This window comes from Bombina bombina, chromosome 9 (assembly GCF_027579735.1).
Source record: "Bombina bombina isolate aBomBom1 chromosome 9, aBomBom1.pri, whole genome shotgun sequence".
Classification (NCBI taxonomy): Eukaryota; Metazoa; Chordata; class Amphibia; order Anura; family Bombinatoridae; genus Bombina; species Bombina bombina.
This window is the reverse complement of record NC_069507.1, coordinates 252,012,306-252,033,854: the sequence shown is the minus strand read 5'-3', so window position 1 is coordinate 252,033,854 and position 21,549 is coordinate 252,012,306. Positions and strand designations below refer to the sequence as shown.

Here is a 21,549-nt window from a genome sequence, read left to right as displayed (position 1 = left end):
GGAACTTTGAGGGCAGCTAAAACTTACAGGTGGGTAGGTGAAGAAAGTGCTATACAAAACTAATGGGAGTGTATGAGGGGATTTTGGAGGCTATAGTGCCAAGGTTCTCTATGTGGAATGTATACAAATGATGAAATTATTAGTATGTAAATTAAAAGGTCTAAATAAAATTAAATGATTCATATACAAGTCTTCAGTTTGGTCTTATAAATGCATAAAAGTTTATGTATCACATTAGGAGATTACAGGGAGTGCAGAATTATTAGGCAAATGAGTATTTTGACCACATCATCCTCTTTATGCATGTTGTCTTACTCCAAGCTGTATAGGCTCGAAAGCCTACTACCAATTAAGCATATTAGGTGATGTGCATCTCTGTAATGAGAAGGGGTGTGGTCTAATAACATCAACACCCTATATCAGGTGTGCATAATTAATAGGCAACTTCCTTTCCTTTGGCAAAATGGGTCAAAAGAAGGACTTGACAGGCTCAGAAAAGTCAAAAATAGTGAGATATCTTGCAGAGGGATGCAGCACTCTTAAAATTGCAAAGCTTCTGAAGTGTGATCATCAAACAATCAAGCGTTTCATTCAAAATAGTCAACAGGGTCGCAAGAAGCGTGTGGAAAAACCAAGGCGCAAAATAACTGCCCATGAACTGAGAAAAGTCAAGCGTGCAGCTGCCAAGATGCCACTTGCCACCAGTTTGGCCATATTTCAGAGCTGCAACATCACTGGAGTGCCCAAAAGCACAAGGTGTGCAATACTCAGAGACATGGCCAAGGTACGAAAGGCTGAAAGACGACCACCACTGAACAAGACACACAAGCTGAAACGTCAAGACTGGGCCAAGAAATATCTCAAGACTGATTTTTCTAAGGTTTTATGGACTGATGAAATGAGAGTGAGTCTTGATGGGCCAGATGGATGGGCCCGTGGCTGGATTGGTAAAGGGCAGAGAGCTCCAGTCCGACTCAGACGCCAGCAAGGTGGAGGTGGAGTACTGGTTTGGGCTGGTATCATCAAAGATGAGCTTGTGGGGCCTTTTCGGGTTGAGGACGGAGTCAAGCTCAACTCCCAGTCCTACTGCCAGTTTCTGGAAGACACCTTCTTCAAGCAGTGGTACAGGAAGAAGTCTGCATCCTTCAAGAAAAACATGATTTTCATGCAGGACAATGCTCCATCACACGCGTCCAAGTACTCCACAGCGTGGCTGGCAAGAAAGGGTATAAAAGAAGAAAATCTAATGACATGGCCTCCTTGTTCACCTGATCTGAACCCCATTGAGAACCTGCGGTCCATCATCAAATGTGAGATTTACAAGGAGGGAAAACAGTACACCTCTCTGAACAGTGTCTGGGAGGCTGTGGTTGCTGCTGCACGCAATGTTGATGGTGAACAGATCAAAACACTGACAGAATCCATGGATGGCAGGCTTTTGAGTGTCCTTGCAAAGAAAGGTGGCTATATTGGTCACTGATTTGTTTTTGTTTTGTTTTTGAATGTCAGAAATGTATATTTGTGAATGTTGAGATGTTATATTGGTTTCACTGGTAAAAATAAATAATTGAAATGGGTATATATTTGTTTTTTGTTAAGTTGCCTAATATTTATGCACAGTAATAGTCACCTGCACACACAGATATCCCCTAAAATAGCTAAAACTAAAAACAAACTAAAAACTACTTCCAAAACTATTCAGCTTTGATATTAATGAGTTTTTTGGGTTCATTGAGAACATGGTTGTTGTTCAATAATAAAATTAATCCTCAAAAATACAACTTGCCTAATAATTCTGCACTCCCTGTATAATCAAACAAAAAACAGAGTTTAGCCAACCTAGAAATAAAAGCTACAATGAGCATAAAATTATGATTTAAAATACCATTTACAAAGTACAATATAATGGAGTTATTTGTTATATTACGTTATATTTTGACACAATGTCGCAGACTCTATATGTCACGGATGATATAAGATCTGTCACATTATAATATTTATTATTATTAGCAGGGCCGGTGCTAGGATTTTTGGCCACACAGGCGAGGATACATTTTGACGCCCCCCCCCCCATTACATACCATCGAAATTGGAAAATGGCAAGCAAGGATTCAGGAGGGGCAGAGTTAGATCAGCACTAACATAAGGGACTTGATTTCATACTAATCCTGACACATTTCCCAATAAAGTGCAGTTTTAGTGTGACATAAATATTATTTTATTTTACCATAGCAAGTAAATTATTACAAATAACCAAGACACGTGAAGATAAATGTTTAGTTGTCACAAGGTACTGTATATATATCATACCAGGGTTGATCACCTCACTATACACACACACAGACTATTTAACTGATCAATACAAAAGAACATAATGAAAGTAAAATAAAGACCCCACAGCTGATCACATCTCCCCTTTTAAATAAAAGCACAAAGTTGAAATATTGTAAACAAACAGGTGGAACAGATAAAGTGAATCAGATCCAATCAGATGATTTGATTCACTAATGTACTCTGTGCGAGTGTCTGACGGTGCAGCACCTATAGGATAATAAGATGGGCCTCTCGCAGAAAATAAATACTCTCTCACACAAAGATATACTGTATATATATATATATATATATATATATATATATATATATATATATATATATATATATATAGTATCGTGTAGGCAGTGCAACAACTTTACTTCCCTGACTTGAGAACTTCACACTGTTATGTTTTGTTATTCTCACCTGTATTTTAAGCTAAAATAGTTTTGGGCCTGGAATGAAAAACACAATATTTTTGGGGAAACTCTGCTTTGTATAGAAATCACCCTGACAGAAAACTACACTGACTGAAACCTTCATTTGTTTAAAATTGTATTTATTTGTAAGAGGCAGAAAATCAATCAGGAAAATGTCACAATCAGCCCTAATAAAATACACCTAATCGTGTCATTGGACGTCCGGTGCCACAGGAGCACAAGTTTGTCACCTACCTGCATGCATGGTGATCAGTCCCAGCTCCTCGGTGACAAGTGTTTCTTCATATATATGAGCAGCCAGGACCTGCGCTTCATCTAAAGAAACCCGAGTTTGCACAAGCAGCCCTCAGTGTGTAGAGGGACAGGAGGGTCAGGCACAGCAGTGTGTGAGGCTCCATAGTCACAACGGGACTCACCGCTTAAACCCTGCACTGGCTCCCAGAGAGTTCCTGAATCCTGTGCTGCTGGTCCCGAGTATCCGGGAGTTTAAATGCCTCTGGGTGGGTGGGGGGGTTTCGGTGTCCCGGGCGGTATTGGTTGGTCGGGAGTGGGACCATGGGGGGTGTGCCATGTGCTGCGTGCCCTATTACCCAATTTGCATTAGAAATTAATACAAATTGGCTGAACCTGAGCCAAAAAAGATAAGAGTCCATTGTAAAAATAAAAAATCAGGCTGCTCTAAATTGCACCCCCCCTGCTGGGGCGCAGTAAGGCGGTTGCCTTAGTTTGCCTTATATCAAAAGCCGGCCCTGCTTATTAGCTCATCAATGCCAACTGCCTTTCCACATTGACTATTATGGGGCGTTCTACAAAACTGTCTTCACTTGTGCGCTTACACAAAGCTTGGCTAAAACCAAAGGTGTGTTAATAAATACTTGAAATAGCATTGTTCTTCACTTAGAAGAAATTGTTATTTTGAAAGATATCTATCTATTTATTTATATATATATATATATATATATATATATATATATATAAATGTAATATATATATATATCTGTAGCTATATATTTATCTATTTGTTTATGTATATATATAAATGTAATATATACTGTATCTGTAGCTATATATATATATATATATATATATATATATATATATATATATATAGTATTTTCAAAATAGGACTGCACTCGCTGGATTTAAGCATAAAACTTATTTTATTTTATTGTGGTAACGTTTCGGAGTCCACAGACTCCTTCCTCAGACCAGTACAAACATGCAAGTGAACACAGTGCCTTATATATACAATAAGCCCCACCCATCTAACAATACCTGTGTGAGTTGCGCCAAAAACATGGTTGTCATGGTGATGACCCCCTCAACCAAAAAATATTGCCATACTACTAAGCTAAAATAGTAAAATATATAGAGCAGAAATACAAACATATCATTATAGCAATGTATATCTATGTAGACCAACATTTGCAGTATCAGGTTACACTGTGTTAACAATAATTCAGCACATGATTCATGTTATAAAGTCACATTAAGCATGGAACAATTGAGTCACAATAATCTATCCCTAATTTATAGCTAGTTGGTTACTTATATGAGTCTGTATGTGTCCATAATTGAGGTTATTACACAGTCATCATATCACATATTGTTTAAATAAGCGTTACCCAGAATTGGAGAACCCTAGTAAATCTCTGCCACTGCTTTTGTAAACGCATCATGTTTGTCAGGTCATAACAGATCTAGATTATTGCTGATACTCATAGCAGACACCTCCGTATAGGAACATACCTTATGTAAAAATGCCAGTATCCCCAGTCTGATTAGTGATCTGCCAAAAAGATGTGTTGCTGTCAAGTGCCAAGTTATGTGTCTCAGAGACGCTGTGCAGTGAACTCCGGCGTCTGTGGTGTAATTCCTCAAACCGCATGGCTAATTAGCATATGCGGCTGACGTCACCCGGCTTGCGCTACTGCTTGTAGTCATGGTAACCGCGGTACGTTTATACAGCTTCAAGCCCTGTCAGTATTATCAGAGTGATTTGAACACATTAGTGAGTGTTAGGTGGCCATGTAACAATACATCAGTAGCTCACCCAATGTTACCAGAACGGTTACAACAGATGTAAAAGGGCAAGGTATTAAGGCTTCCACCGGTGGGGAATAATTTACATAGTGCACAACTTATAGTGCATAGTTAAAGTGTATTGTCACCCATATAGCTATTGTGGGGTAGTTGCTAAGGCTTTAGTAATAAATCCCTTGTTAGGTTACCGCAGCTGTGGTGGCAAATGGGTCATATGAGAAAGAAACAAAAATGTACATAAAGATAAAACTAAATGTAAATACAGATACAACTAAGGCTTCCACTAGAAGCAACATAACATGGTCCAACACATTATTGTATTCCACATACCTCATCAAATAAGGTAGCATATTGTCTTGTTACTCCAATTTTAAGCATATATCTGATACAGACTAACACAATGAGTATATATCTCAGGATACTTATTAGCATCACATTCGTTTAACAGTATTACCTCCTTGTGTCTGGATACCATTGTGTCCATATAGCTGAACCTCAAATAATATCATTGGTTCACTATTCATAATTGGCAATCAAGGAAGGGCATGTAATCTAGTTTAGTTCTGGTCCATACATAAGTCATTATAAGGTGTTAACTCCTTTTATAAGGTGGTGGTATTATAGTGGTCATAGACTTCCATTCATGATGGTGACAGGTGACTCCATAGAGAGATGAGAGTTATATTCATACTAGGTTCGTGGAGATGTCATGGTACCCTAACATTATCCAAGTGCCCTTCAATCCCATGTTTCAACCACCTCTGATAAGGCAACAGTAGAGACTCATGAGTGGCACGGATACCTAATCCAGTGTGTATCACATTGTGTAACATGAAACACACTGGTTAGTGTTCCAACCCTCATGTATAGTCAAGATCGAGGTGGTCCATCTTAGTGTGTATCCCAGAGCTACAAGTGACTATCCCTGGTTGGATATCAAGCTCTATCAAGTGTCCCACTATAGCGGGTGATTCACCACGGGTGAATCCTCAAAAGTATGGGATCAGTGGTATATAACCACACCACACTGTTATCAGAGGAAGCAATGCCAATCGTTAGACATATTTAGGCCCTTAGGATGTAGGGTACCAAGTCTGTGTATCCACCTTGTTTCACACTGAAGTAAGGCTTTGTCCCTGTCACCTCCTCGATTAAGTGGTGGAACGTGGTCAATCAAGACGAATCTTAGGTCCGTTACCTTATGTTTGGCTATAAGGAAATGGCGTGCCACGGGTTGGTCCGATACCCCTTTGTCCAGGGCACTCCTTATGGCTGATCTGTGGTTCGCCATCCTGAGTCTTGCGTTGTCCGTCGTTTTTCCTACATAAAATAGGCCACAACAACAGCTGAGCAGATAAATAACATGAGAGGTTGTACAGGTAATGAAATGTTTTATTGTATATTTTTGGGTTGTGTGTGGATGTCTGAAGACTTTACACGGGATCATCCCACTGCATGTTGTGCATCCCAGACACCTGTAGCAACCCTTTTTCTTAGTCTTTAGCCATTGTTGTTTATTATAGCACTGCTGGGGGTCTGTGGAAATGAGCAGGTCTCTTAGGCTCCTTCCCCGTCTGTAACCCATGATGGGAGGATCCATATGCTTAAATGGTAGAGTATGGTCTGTAGTTAAGATCTCCCATCTCTTCCTGATATTATCAGCCATCTTGTCCTTTCCTTTGTTGAAGGTCGTGGTGAAAACCATCCTGTCTCTCTTTGGCTGCTCCCGTTGGACTACCGGATTCATTCCATGAGTGACCACCTCAGCAATAACATTTTGTATGAGTTCCATACTGTAGCCCCATTGTAAGAACTTTTCAGCCATCATGTTTAATTGTGTTTCACGATTGCTGGCTTCAGTATTGTTTCTTAACACTCTAATCATTTGTGACTTTATAATTGCTTTTCTGGTGTGGGGAGGGTGGTTACTGGATGCTTCGAGTATTGAATTCCGGTCAGTTGGTTTAGTGTAGAGAGTTGTACATAATGTGCCTTGTTTTTTGTAAATCCTAAGGTCTAGAAAGTCAATATAATTCCCATTGTATTTAAGTTCAAATTTGATTGGGGTCTCAAGCGCATTTATGTGCGTGACCCAATCCACCAAAGTGTCTTTTGTGCCATGCCATATGAAAAAGACATTGTCAATGTATCTTTTGTAGTGTTTCACTGCGTCGATATTATAGATGTCAATGGTTTCACGTTCAAACTGTTCCATATACAAGTTGGCATATGACGGGGCCATGTTCGATCCCATGGCTGTCCCCGTCAATTGCTGGTAAAATGTGTTTTCAAAACAGAAATAATTCAAGGTTAAGCATTTTTCCAATAGGTCCAGGATCAGAGAGATAGGTGGTCCCACGTATGGGAATCGTGTCAACGCCACTGCTACTGCCTTAAGTCCCTCCCTATGGGGAATGACCGTGTACAAGCTTCTTACATCAAGTGTGACTAATAAGTCATTGTCATCAACTTTATCCACCGTGTTGAGGATGGAAATGAGGTCACCTGAGTCCCTAATATATGAGTCCATAGATCTTACAAGGGGTTGTAAAAGGGCATCAACAAACTGTGCTATAGGTTGTAGTAAGGACCCTCTGGCTGACACAATTGGTCTTCCTGGGGGATTCTGTTGATCTTTATGTATCTTCGGTAAAGTGTACAATATTGGATGAATCGGATGAGTGGTCCTCAAGAAGTTGTATTCATCAATGTTGATCCAGTTCATCTGGTGTGCTTCTAATAGTGTACTGTCTATATCCCTTTTGATTGCTCCTCCCTTGTCCGCTGGGCGTATGATAATGTCTGTCACAGACACAGACATTATCATACGCCCAGCGGACAAGGGAGGAGCAATCATAGTCATGGACTATGTACAGTATCGCAAGGAAATCTTAAGACAACTGGATGATCACCAGACCTATAAGAAATTAACCCGGGACCCAACGAATGAGTTCAAAAGGGATATAGACAGTACACTATTAGAAGCACACCAGATGAACTGGATCAACATTGATGAATACAACTTCTTGAGGACCACTCATCCGATTCATCCAATATTGTACACTTTACCGAAGATACATAAAGATCAACAGAATCCCTCAGGAAGACCAATTGTGTCAGCCAGAGGGTCCTTACTACAACCTATAGCACAGTTTGTTGATGCCCTTTTACAACCCCTTGTAAGATCTATGGACTCATATATTAGGGACTCAGGTGACCTCATTTCCATCCTCAACACGGTGGATAAAGTTGATGACAATGACTTATTAGTCACACTTTATGTAAGAAGCTTGTACACGGTCATTCCCCATAGGGCGGTACTTAAGGCAGTAGCAGTGGCGTTGACACGATTCCCATACGTGGGACCACCTATCTCTCTGATCCTGGACCTATTGGAAAAATGCTTAACCTTGAATTATTTCCGTTTTGAAAAAACATTTTACCAGCAATTGACGGGGACAGCCATGGGATCGAACATGGCCCCGTCATATGCCAACTTGTATATGGAACAGTTTGAAAGTGAAACCATTGACATCTATAATATCGACACAGTGAAACACTACAAAAGATACATTGACGATGTCTTTTTCATATGGCATGGCACAAAAGACACTTTGGTGGATTGGGTCACACACATAAATGCGCTTGAGACCCCAATCAAATTTGAACTTAAATACGATGGGAATTATATTGACTTTCGAGACCTTAGGATTTACAAAAAACAAGGCACATTATGTACAACTCTCTACACTAAACCAACTGACCGGAATTCAATACTCGAAGCATCCAGTAACCACCCTCCCCACACCAGAAAAGCAATTATAAAGTCACAAATGATTAGAGTGTTAAGAAACAATACTGAAGCCAGCAATCGTGAAACACAATTAAACATGATGGCTGAAAAGTTCTTACAAAGGGGCTACAGTATGGAACTCATACAAAATGTTATTGCTGAGGTGGTCACTCATGGAATGAATTCGGTAGACCAACGGGAGCAGCCAAAGAGAGACAGGATGGTTTTCACCACGACCTTCAACAAAGGAAAGGACAAGATGGCTGATAATATCAGGAAGAGATGGGAGATCTTAACTACAGACCATACTCTACCATTTAAGCATATGGATCCTCCCATCATGGGTTACAGACGGGGAAGGAGCCTAAGAGACCTGCTCATGTCCACAGACCCCCAGCATTGCTATAATAAACAAAAATGGCTAAAGACTAAGAAAAAGGGTTGCTACAGGTGTCTGGGATGCACAACATGCAGTGGGATGATCCCGTGTAAAGTCTTCAGACATCCACACACAACCCAGAAATATACAATAAAACATTTCATTACCTGTACAACCTCTCATGTTATTTATCTGCTCAGCTGTTGTTGTGGCCTATTTTATGTAGGAAAAACGACAGACAACGCAAGACTCAGGATGGCGAACCACAGATCAGCCATAAGGAGTGCCCTGGACAAAGGGGTATCGGACCAACCCGTGGCACGCCATTTCCTTATAGCCAAACATAAGGTAACAGACCTAAGATTCGTCTTGATTGACCACGTTCCACCACTTAAACAAGGAGGTGACAGGGACAAAGCCTTACTTCAGTGTGAAACGTGGTGGATACACAGACTTGGTACCCTACATCCTAAGGGCCTAAATATGTCTAACGATTGGCATTGCTTCCTCTGATAACAGTGTGGTGTGGTTATATACCACTGATCCCATACTTGTGAGGATTCACCCGTGGTGAATCACCCGCTATAGTGGGACACTTGATAGAGCTTGATATCCAACCAGGGATAGTCACTTGTAGCTCTAGGATACACACTAAGATGGACCACCTCGATCTTGACTATACATGAGGGTTGGAACACTAACCAGTGTGTTTCATGTTACACAATGTGAAACACACTGGATTAGGTATCCGTGCCACTCATGAGTCTCTACTGTTGCCTTATCAGAGGTGGTTGAAACATGGGATTGAAGGGCACTTGGATAATGTTAGGGTACCATGACATCTCCACGAACCTAGTATGAATATAACTCTCATCTCTCTATGGAGTCACCTGTCACCATCATGAATGGAAGTCTATGACCACTATAATACCACCACCTTATAAAAGGAGTTAACACCTTATAATGACTTATGTATGGACCAGAACTAAACTAGATTACATGCCCTTCCTTGATTGCCAATTATGAATAGTGAACCAATGATATTATTTGAGGTTCAGCTATATGGACACAATGGTATCCAGACACAAGGAGGTAATACTGTTAAACGAATGTGATGCTAATAAGTATCCTGAGATATATACTCATTGTGTTAGTCTGTATCAGATATATGCTTAAAATTGGAGTAACAAGACAATATGCTACCTTATTTGATGAGGTATGTGGAATACAATAATGTGTTGGACCATGTTATGTTGCTTCTAGTGGAAGCCTTAGTTGTATCTGTATTTACATTTAGTTTTATCTTTATGTACATTTTTGTTTCTTTCTCATATGACCCATTTGCCACCACAGCTGCGGTAACCTAACAAGGGATTTATTACTAGAGCCTTAGCAACTACCCCACAATAGCTATATGGGTGACAATACACTTTAACTATGCACTATAAGTTGTGCACTATGTAAATTATTCCCCACCGGTGGAAGCCTTAATACCTTGCCCTTTTACATCTGTTGTAACCGTTCTGGTAACATTGGGTGAGCTACTGCTGTATTGTTACATGGCCACCTAACACTCACTAATGTGTTCAAATCACTCTGATAATACTGACAGGGCTTGAAGCTGTATAAACGCACCGCGGTTACCATGACTACAAGCAGTAGCGCAAGCCGGGTGACGTCAGCCGCATATGCTAATTAGCCATGCGGTTTGAGGAATTACACCACAGACGCCGGAGTTCACTGCACAGCGTCTCTGAGACACATAACTTGGCACTTGACAGCAACACATCTTTTTGGCAGATCACTAATCAGACTGGGGATACTGGCATTTTTACATAAGGTATGTTCCTATACGGAGGTGTCTGCTATGAGTATCAGCAATAATCTAGATCTGTTATGACCTGACAAACATGATGCGTTTACAAAAGCAGTGACAGAGATTTACTAGGATTCTCCAATTCTGGGTAACGCTTATTTAAACAATATGTGATATGATGACTGTGTAATAATCTCAATTATGGACACATACAGACTCATATAAGTAACCAACTAGCTATAAATTAGGGATAGATTATTGTGACTCAATTGTTCCATGCTTAATGTGACTTTATAACATGAATCATGTGCTGAATTATTGTTAACACAGTGTAACCTGATACTGCAAATGTTGGTCTACATAGATATACATTGCTATAATGATATGTTTGTATTTCTGCTCTATATATTTTACTATTTTATTAGCTTAGTAGTATGGCAATATTGTTTGGTTGAGGGGGTCATCACCATGACAACCATGTTTTTGGCGCAATTCACACAGGTATTGTTAGATGGGTGGGGCTTATTGTATATATAAGGCACTGTGTTCACTTGCATGTTTGTACTGGTCTGAGGAAGGAGTCTGTGGACTCCGAAACGTTACCACAATAAAATAAAATAAGTTTTATGCTTAAATCCAGCGAGTGCAGTCCTATTTTGAAAATACTGTGAATATTACTGACCTGGCACCCTGGTTGATGACTGGAGGAGATTGAGAGTGCAGATACACATGGAGGATATATATATATATATATATATATGTAATATATATCTGTAGCTATATATATATTTATTTATGTATATATATATATATATATATATATATATATATATGTAATATATATATATATATATATCTGTAGCTATATATTTATCTATTTGTTTATGTATATATATAAATGTCTCAGTCTGCCCTTATATGACCACTGATCAGCTGTACAGAACATTCAACTTATATGACGACATAAAATACATTCCATATTCTCACAAATAAGTTTAGCAAATTCTAGCATCAGATGAGTTTTTAGTTTTCGTTTCAACAAAAAAAGAACATTTCAGTTCTTGAAAAAGGCTTTTGCTTTTGTTATGCTGAAAAAAGGGAAGATAAATATAATAGAAACGTATTTGTAGTCTGAGCTAGTGTTTAGAGAGACTTTCTCACAAGAGTTTTCCTATCTTATTTCTTTGTTACTCAAACAAAAGACATCACAGTCAGATTTCATATTGTCATTTTGTAAACTGACAATTAGAATACTGCACTAATGCAAAATAATAAATAGGAAGAAAATAAAACTGTTTATTCCAACATTTTAGAGCCCTTTGCTTTCAGTTTCTGTGCATTGTGGGACATGAAACCCACAAAGTTTCTTTCAGGATTCAGAAAGAGCATAGAAAACAGCTTTCCAATTACATCTATTATCTAATTTGCTTTGTTCTCTCATTATCCATTGTTTAAAAGGATACCTAGGTAGGCTTAAGAGCAGCAATGACTACTGGAAGCTTGCTTCTGATTGGTGGCTGCATATATATATATATATATACCTTTTTGTCATTGATTCACCCAATGTTTTCATATGGCTTCCTGTAGTGCATTGCTGCTCATTCAACAAAGAATACCAAAGGAATGAAGCACATTTACTGATAGAAATACATTGGAAAGTTGTTAGAAATTGTATTTGAAACATGAAAAAAAAATGGGTTTCATGTCCCTTTAAATGTGCTCATAACAAGTGTGTCTTAAAAAGTAGCAGACAAGGATTAAGCGTATTACTATATTGTGCTTCCCAAGTTCTAGTATCTCACATAAAAAAGAAATTAGTTATTTTATAACTCAGAGCTATTTAAATAAATATATATTTATTTTTAAATTGCACCACCGTATAAACCCTGATTAGTATGTCTTAAATTCTGCAAATGACACTTCCTGTTCTCATTCAGTTAATAACCCACTCAAGGGACTGAGACTAACAGACAATCAGCGCCACATGCATGATTACAAGAAGCAAAAATTCCAAAACTAAAAGAGGATACACTGAAGCATTGGTGATAACAATTTTTAAATGACATAAAACTCAAGCTCCAAGCGTGGTACCAAGTCCTGGGTATCTAAATCGTGCATGATAATTAAATAGCACACTATGCTAACAAAACAAAGTACAAACTTCCAACTTTTCATACAACCACTCATAAAATTACCCATATAAAAGTGTCTTCTAAACAAGAGGAAATTATTTAGAATATGTAGCCCCGTTTTTAAAGGGGAATATAGATTTGGTGCTAAAAGTTGGAAGCTATCCGGCGTTCCCTTGCGCAGTGTTCGCGTTTGAAGTGTAACCCTGCCCCCCATGCTGCTAGCCAATGGGAGGTTAGGAGCACTTTGTTTTTTTTTCAAGCTAATCTATACCTAAACCTCTATGATGAGACTGAATAGTGACATTGGAAATCTCTTGTGGGGGCAGACTAAGGGGCCGGATTGTCAAGCCCTGAATGGAGCTTGATGCCCCTGATTCCACACGAGCCTTCAGGCTCGCCGGAAACAGCAGTTATGAAGCAGTGGTGTAAAGACCACTGCTCCATAACTTGTTCGCCTGCTCTGAGGCTGCGCACATCAATCTGCACAATCCTATAAGATCGGGCTGATTGACACCCCCTGCTAGCGGCTAGATTGGCAGTGAATCTGCAGGGGGCGGCATTGCACAAGCAGTTCACCAGAACTGCTTGTGCAATGATAAATGCCGACAGCGTTAATCAATGTGCGGCGGACATGATATGCTACATCGTATCATGTCCATCCGCACTTTAAAAAATCGGCCCTTAATAATGTATAAAGTGCTCTCAAACAGAGAACATTTAAAACATAAACAAAAAAAACACCCTTAGAGCTTGACAGTATTTTATAAAACTTATTTTATTATAATTTTTCTTTATTATTATTTTAAAGTAACACCCACCACCCCTCCTCCCTCTTGGAAAAAAAAAATGTAACCTGTCCTACGTTACAATGGCAATTTTTTTTTTATTATTATTACTATTTTGACAAAAAAAAATTGTTGGGAGCTGCTTCTGCTGCCCCCAATCTCCATTATAGTTTTGAAATACATTTTGGAAAAATAACTCCTTTTGCCTTTAACCTGTACTGAGGATTCTTCCGAAAATAGACCCAGAATTGAAAACTATGGCCCCTAACAAATAAATGCTGCTGAGATCCTCTTCCTTTTTTTTGGGGTGCTATTGAAATTATTTTCAGTTTTAATTTTAAATATTAACGTAACTCATTTGGAGTTCAAAACTATTATATGAACTTATAATTCTGTTTGAACATTAGCAAAGGTTAGGTTGGGTAAATAATGGGTATTATCTAATGGTTTAGAAAAACTTATTGAGTTGGTTACTGAAGTCTACAATTATTTTGGTAAGAAGATCAATTGCTATGCTTTTTCTAAAGGAGTAGCATTTACCCCATATTATTCAAGTACTTTTTGGATTGCAATCATTTATTGAATCTCATTGATGTATTTGAATGACCATTCTTGGCATTTGCTTTCTTGATGACTCCTATATCAAAGTATTTATGGAATAAATGAGTAATATGACTATCTCTTTTGCAGTAATTAGATCCCCAAAGTGCTTTACTGTGCTTCCTGTCTGAGAATATTTCTAATGTTTTTGGCCTGAATAATGGGTTGAAAGCTTTTAAAATCATTAATTCATTCAGTTTTTCTGAATTGTTCTTCAAGTAGAATGTTAAACTCAGTCAAGAGTAATAGCTATTGGCTTTTTCATCTGCTGTTATTTGATAGAAAGTTGGTCTGCCATTCAGGTTTATGAATCGAGTTCAGTCAAACACCAATATGTATGTATTTCTTTATCCTTGTGTTTACTGTGGGAAAAGATTGAAGTGTACTGAAAGAAATGAACAGACTATTAAATGGTTTGTCAGATATTGAACATTATGTTTCAAGTTATCATACTAAACAGTTATACACGGAAATGGACTGAACTCTCAAACTGAAGTAAGTGCACAACTTATGACTCTGCAAAGCTCACATGGGTGCACTTGCAAAAATCTGTGTTTGTCTTCAGTGACTCAACCCCAGACAAGTTTTGGTACAAAGTCCAGAGAAAAATTACATATAAATATATAAACACAATACATACAAAACTCTAGCACTCACATGTGTTATCCCGCCATCTACTCACCTGCAACAAATCACATGAGAGCAGGGGTTGTCATTCATACTGGTAAATCCAGTGATTATAATCCGCCATCTCAGATTCTTTGTGGTTGCTGACTTGCATGCAGGTTGTATCTGAAGCTTCATAGTCGGAGGCCCTTAAAGAATAGGCAATATATACTTGTAACTGGTGTAGATAGTACTTAGTTTTCAGGCCCCATCTCAATACAACCACTGCTAGGTTGTTACAGTTCTTGCCCCATCTCTTATGTTTTCAATCTATATTTTTCTCTCCTAATTTTTAATATAATTTTTAATATAGCACTGCAGAATCTGTTGGCGCTCTACAAATAACCAATACTACTACTACTAATAATAATAATAATATTGTAGTTGATGTGAAAAGTGGCCATACAAATATACTGTTGCTTCTAACATCAAATATGACTAGTGCTATTGATGTAGAATATTTCATAGTGTTGGTGATATTCACCCTGGACTGAATAACTCTTCAGACCACGACAGGTTAAAGAGGGTTTGTTTATTGAAAAATCACACTGCAGTGAGGAGTGAATGAATACAAAGTTTTTCTCTGGGGGGGTCAGTCCCCTTCCCAGGCATTTATACACAGGAGGTAGGGCATTCCTGGACTCCATATCTAGGCTAATACAGTTTATGAATGGTTAGCCAAATATGGTTATAACATAAGTAAAAAATACAGTTTAGACACAATTCCATTCAATTAGTTCTATTCCTCAAAGTTGCTGGTTTAACTGACTGACCGTATATCAAAAAAGGGCAAAGGTCAGGGATGAACTAATGTCTGCTCTTATGTTAACAAAGAGAGTTGTGTAAAAAAGCATATAATTCTACAAGCTCACTAATTTATGGTATACTCACATATATCTGGCCTACCAGGACAACAAGGGACTTGAGTGCTCAGATACAAGGATAGGAAGGGATTAGATTTTGGAGAAAAATAAACAGACATATACTAGCTGCCAAAAAACATTGACCCTTTAAGCAAGAGTGGCCTCTCCTGACTAACAATGCCTGCATAGAAATTAACCCATTCAGACCTCGCAAAGCACTGTAGAGAAAACAGTTATAAATATTGCTTATTATTTTCAACAATAGTAAAGAAAAAAAGACATTTTTGTTAAAAAAAAGTGATAAGTGAAAAGTACTGTTACTGGAAAAAAACTATAATATTACACATGAATTCCTCAGAGAATTTACACTAAGATAGATTCTCTTGAAGACAATTGTAAAATATTTAATTGCAGAGCTTCTCCCTTCCTCTCGAATATTGTCATCCACAATATATGTATTCTTACTTGCGCTTAACATACTTTGAAGTTACTTTCCAATAACTTTTTATATTTCTTTTACAAGATATACCGAGTCCACGGGTTTCATCCTTACTTGTGGGATATAATCCTCCTGTTAACAGGAAGTGGCAAAGAGCACCACAGCAGAGCTGCTATATAGCTCCTACCTTAACTGCTCCCCCCAGGCATTCTCTTTGCCTGTGCTAGTAATAGGAAGGGTAAAGTTTAAGTGGTGATAAAATGATAGTTTTTAGTTTCTTCAATCAAGAGTTTTTTTATTTTAAATGGTACTGGAGAGTACTGTTTTCCTCAGGCAGGACATAGAAGAAGAATTCTGCCTTGAGTTTGATGATCTCAGCAGTTGTAACTGAGATCCATGTTGTTTTTCCCACAAAATTGGCTGAGGTGTACAAGAAATCTTCAGTGTGTGGAACGTTTTCTGCTGCAAGCAGCATTGAGGTATGTGCAGTCATTTATATTCTGAGGAGACTTGGTGGATCACAATTGGCTGTCATATTTCCTAAAATGGAATAGGGGTAAACAGTAGTCCGGCTAGGGTGGTACTGTACGCCTGTGTATATTGATCCTTGTGAGAGACTTCAGCAAGGGACACTTAAGGGCTATGGTTAGACACTGGGGCAGCCTAGAAACCACTATTTTTATTAAAGAGGATTATCAGGGCTGATATGATTATGTTTTTGGGGGTTCACATGGCACATCATTTTTAGGCATGGTCATTTTTGCCCAAGACCACAAGACCCATGCGGCTGGCTGTGTTAGTTTCCCATCGGACATGATGGGGGGGCCTAATTTTCGCGCCTCAGTGCGCAGTTAGAGCCAGTGAGAGCAGCAGCCATTTACTCCGGTTGGGACCAGACTGTGAGGTTGTATTGTGGAGCAAGTCCGGATCATTTGAACTGACCTTTGGTGCAGGTAGGCGCAGAGTCGGTTTGAACTTTTTTCTGCAAAATGTTGTGTTTGTGGGTTAAACAATCGATTTAGAGGGTTAAATCTCATAATCTCTTGTGGTGCAATATCCGATTGCACATTAGGTGCTTTCAGTGCCAAAATTATTTGCATAACGTTTTAGCACTTTTGGAAGATCTGCGTTCACTTTTTACTCTTAAAGGCGCAGTAACGGTTTTTTTCCATTCTGATAAGGGGGTTTTGCGTACTAAACCTGGATTCCTTCCTAAGGTTGTTTCAAATAAGAATATTAATCAAGAAATTGTGGTTCCTTCCTTGTGTCCTAATCCTTCCTCTAAGAAGGAACGTCTGTTACATAACTTGGACGTGGTTCGTTCTTTAAAATTTTATTTACAAGCGACCAAGGATTTCCGTCAAACATCTTCTCTGTTTGTTGTTGATTCTGGAAAACGTAGGAGTTAAAAAGCTACGGCTACCTCTCTCTCTTTTTGGCTGAAAAGCATCATCCGCCTGGCGTACGAGACTGCTGGACAGCAGCCTCCTGAAAAAAATTATGGCTCATTCCACTAGAGCTGTGCCTTCCACATGGGCCTTTAAAAACGATGCTTCTGTTGAACAGATATGTAAGGCTGCGACTTTGTCCTCCCTTCATACTTTTTCCAAATTTTACAAATTTGATACTTTTGCTTCTTCAGAGGCTATTTTTGGGAGAAAGGTGTTTTCATCCGTGTCCTAAAGCTTTGGTATTGGTATCCCACAAGTAAGGATGAAACCCGTGGACTCGGTATATCTTTAAAAGAAAAGGAAATTTATGCTTACCTGATAAATTGATTTCTTTTACGATATACCGAGTCCACGGCCCACCCTGTCATTTTGGGACAGGATTTATTTTTCTAAACTTCAGTCACCTCTGCACCTTTGTAGTTTTTCCCTTTCTCTTGCTATACCTTTGGTTGAATAACTGGGGGGAGGAGTTAAGGGGGGAGCTATATAGCAGCTCTGCTGTGGTGCTCTTTGCCACTTCCTGTTAACAGGAGGATTATATCCCACAAGTAAGGATGAAACCCGTGGACTCGGCATATCGTAAAAGAAATCAATTTATCAGGTAAGCATAAATTTCCTTTTTTTTAATTAAGTGAAATTTTTTTTCAAGAACATAAAGAAATCACCTTAGCGATATATTCCTCTAAATATTTCTACGATGTTAGCATGATCGGTTCAGGTGAATCTCGTTTTTATAGATACTTCTTTTCATTATGATTTTATGATAATAATTTACCCCCCCTCAAAAAAAAGAAAAATTAAAATGTCAAAAGCATTCTGGTTTCATTTAAAAAGTATTGTTATGACAAATGCATCATGGGTAAAGGTTGAGCTGTTACCATGTGCTGATGCTGTGAATGAATGCACTGTTTAAATGGTACAATAGCACATTTTTAGCCTATTATTCTGGATTATGGGAAATACTGTTTTTTTCCAAATGTTTTTATTTCTCCTTGGTGTTCCAAGCATTTATCGCTGTCAAATATCTCACTTTAATTTTACAGCTACTTGTAGAGCAATTGCTGGCTGTTCTCTTGTATATGTTCAGCACTTGAACTCAGTATGCTTAATGGAATATTCAAATCAAAAGGTTTTCGTCAACTGTATAAAAATCAGCATTTAAAAGGAGAGTATTTACATTTTGAGATTGTAATATAAAAAGCTTAATTTTGCATATTAAACCAACTTTGCAATATATTTTATTTACTTTGCCCCCTTTCCTGTTTGTCTGGAAAATTATGGATTTTTCCAAACCTAAAAACTGAAAGAGCACCCTGAGCTATCAGTCTTCAGAAGCCAAACCTGCAACATATCTAACTAATTTGAAGTTTGTTGTCTTATTTCTTAAGCTGAATCCAAACAATGGATAATTGCTAACATAATGACTGTGGCAAGTTCTGTCATATCCATACTCAAGTCAAGTCTCTTCCTTCAGTTCTAGTAATGTTCACATTCTGCCGATATGTTAAAACTTTTTTTTTTAAATATCAAGGTTTTTACAGTTCCCTTTAAAATCCTGACACCATTTTTTCAGCCTGAAAACAAGTTTAAATATATGTTTAAAAAAACCTACAAGTGTATCATGTGTGTACGTCCTACTGATGCTGATTGGTTGATTAGAAAAGAACTCTGACGTGTCTATTGATAGACAGGGACACATCTCTACCAGCCTATCACAAACATTTGGCTTTATTAGGGACAGGAATTTACCTACAAAATGCCTGTATTTTGTACTAACTAATACACATTGCTCCAAACGTGGTGAACCTTCATTATACATTTTCAGAGACACGGAACTAAAAAAAAAAGGTTGAGTTAAATGTGTTTAAATTGATATTAAAAATATTGTAACTCCAAATAATTGATTTCTCTGAAAATGGTAGCTTCAACAGCTGTATAGGTGCCCCCCCCCACACATATATATATATATATATATATATATATATATATATATTATAATATAATAAGCTGAATAGGTGCACTCCCACAAACAATGTATCCATATTAGGCCGTGGTGCTATAGAGAGTCCAATATCCAAGCAGTAGCACAAGCACTCACTGGACTTATAAATAGTAAAAATAGTAAATAGTAAAAATGATTCCATACACACAGTAGTGACGTTTCGGGTGTTCACCCCTTCATCAGATAAGGTATATCAATCCACTATGGTGAAGCTATCCGTCTGCTTCTCTTTTAATATTAGAATTCATACATGGTAATAAAGTAAATAAGACTCCCAAAATGTATTTTTATCAATCTGCATTAATTTTATTCATCGTTTCATCATTTCATGATTCATATGAACATGACCAATGTTTCAGCCCCAGCCTGGGTCTTTGTCAAGGTGCACAATAATGAACAGAACTGTTTAAATACTCTAAGCTTCTAAATTTATCACCAGGTTCCCAAAGCTGACCTCACACATTTACCTTTCTCTGTATTCAGCCTCATATGCCACCTAGTGGACATTTATAATACTGCATTCTTTGCTTTTATTTTTTCTTTATGGGCTTGCTGAAAGAAAGGAAAGCCAAGGTCATCAGTGCTGGATGAACCCAGCATTTATCATTCAAAATAATAAAGTACAGCACTATTGAATATGTTTAATCTCATCCAATTTACAGGAAGCATTTCAAATATAAGAATATATTCAGCCCTTTTCGTTGGGCAGTGTCCATCTCATTTATCCAGCTGGCCTCTCTCTGGAGTAGTAACCTATTTCTATCACCCCCCCATGACTTGTTGTACTATTTGGTCTATTGGGGAACATCTCAAAACTGATGTAGGATGTCTACACTCCAAAATTACCCATATCTATCGCTACCCTTATGCTAGATCTATGTACTGCCATTCTCTTTTAGTATACATTTTGTTTTGCCTACATAGGACTTCCCACATGGATATCAATTAAGTATACCACATACTTTGACTCACAATTGAACACCTGCTTAATCCTGTATTTTTTGCCAGTTCTACTATGGGTAAATATGTCTCCTAAAATTAAGCTATTACATTTTACACACGCATGACATTTATATACACCTGATTCTATGGTTAGAACATGAGTACTCTTCACTTCATATTTATATACAGTATATATATAAACTTTATAGAATGCTCTGTTTTAAAGACATCAAGAACATTACTTAATATCTGTTTAAATGTGTTACTTTAATTTAGGATACATAGAAAGTTACTTTTCTTCCTCATCTTTCATTGCAGTTAACGTCTGGAGGAAGAACACACTATTATGTTTCGTACAGAAGAGAACCATTTGCGCAAATGAAACTACCCAAGTACTCCTTACCCAAGGTACTGTGTGAAATGACTATATTAGATGAAGTAATATAAATGCACTTAGGGATAGCTGATCGGTCTCTTGAGAATTAGAGATGAACCATGGTTTTGAGAGTTTCCTGTCAGTATAGGTTATTGACACTGACCACGAGCAGGAATTCAACATTCAAGACAACTTTTGCTGCATTATAAAAGTTATAATCAAATTAAAAACTGCATTGAGCTAGGCACTTGACTGTACTTGCGTTGAGATGCAAGCACGAGATATGTGTGTACAAACCAGTTATAAACACAAAACAAACTAAAAGGTCCAGATTACTGGTATTACAAGTGAAGTGCTACTGCTAGTTCAGGGTGCGCTATCAATGTCACAGGATAGGGCACTGGTATTACAAGTGAAGTGCTACTGATAGCTCAGGGTGCGTTATCAATGTCACAGGATAGGGCATTGGTATTACAAGTGATGTGCTACTGATAGCTCAGGGTGCGCCA

At 38.1% G+C, this 21,549-nt stretch overlaps 1 protein-coding gene across 1 annotated transcript in view; it reads left to right on the top strand.

Moving 5' to 3' along the window:
* Positions 1 to 21,549, top strand: part of LOC128640533 (VPS10 domain-containing receptor SorCS1-like) — a 1,407,808-nt gene that overhangs the window by 837,285 nt on the left and 548,974 nt on the right. The window contains 1 exon segment of the mRNA XM_053693005.1: positions 20,983 to 21,072. Within this exon segment, the coding sequence (XP_053548980.1) occupies positions 20,983 to 21,072 (90 nt within the window).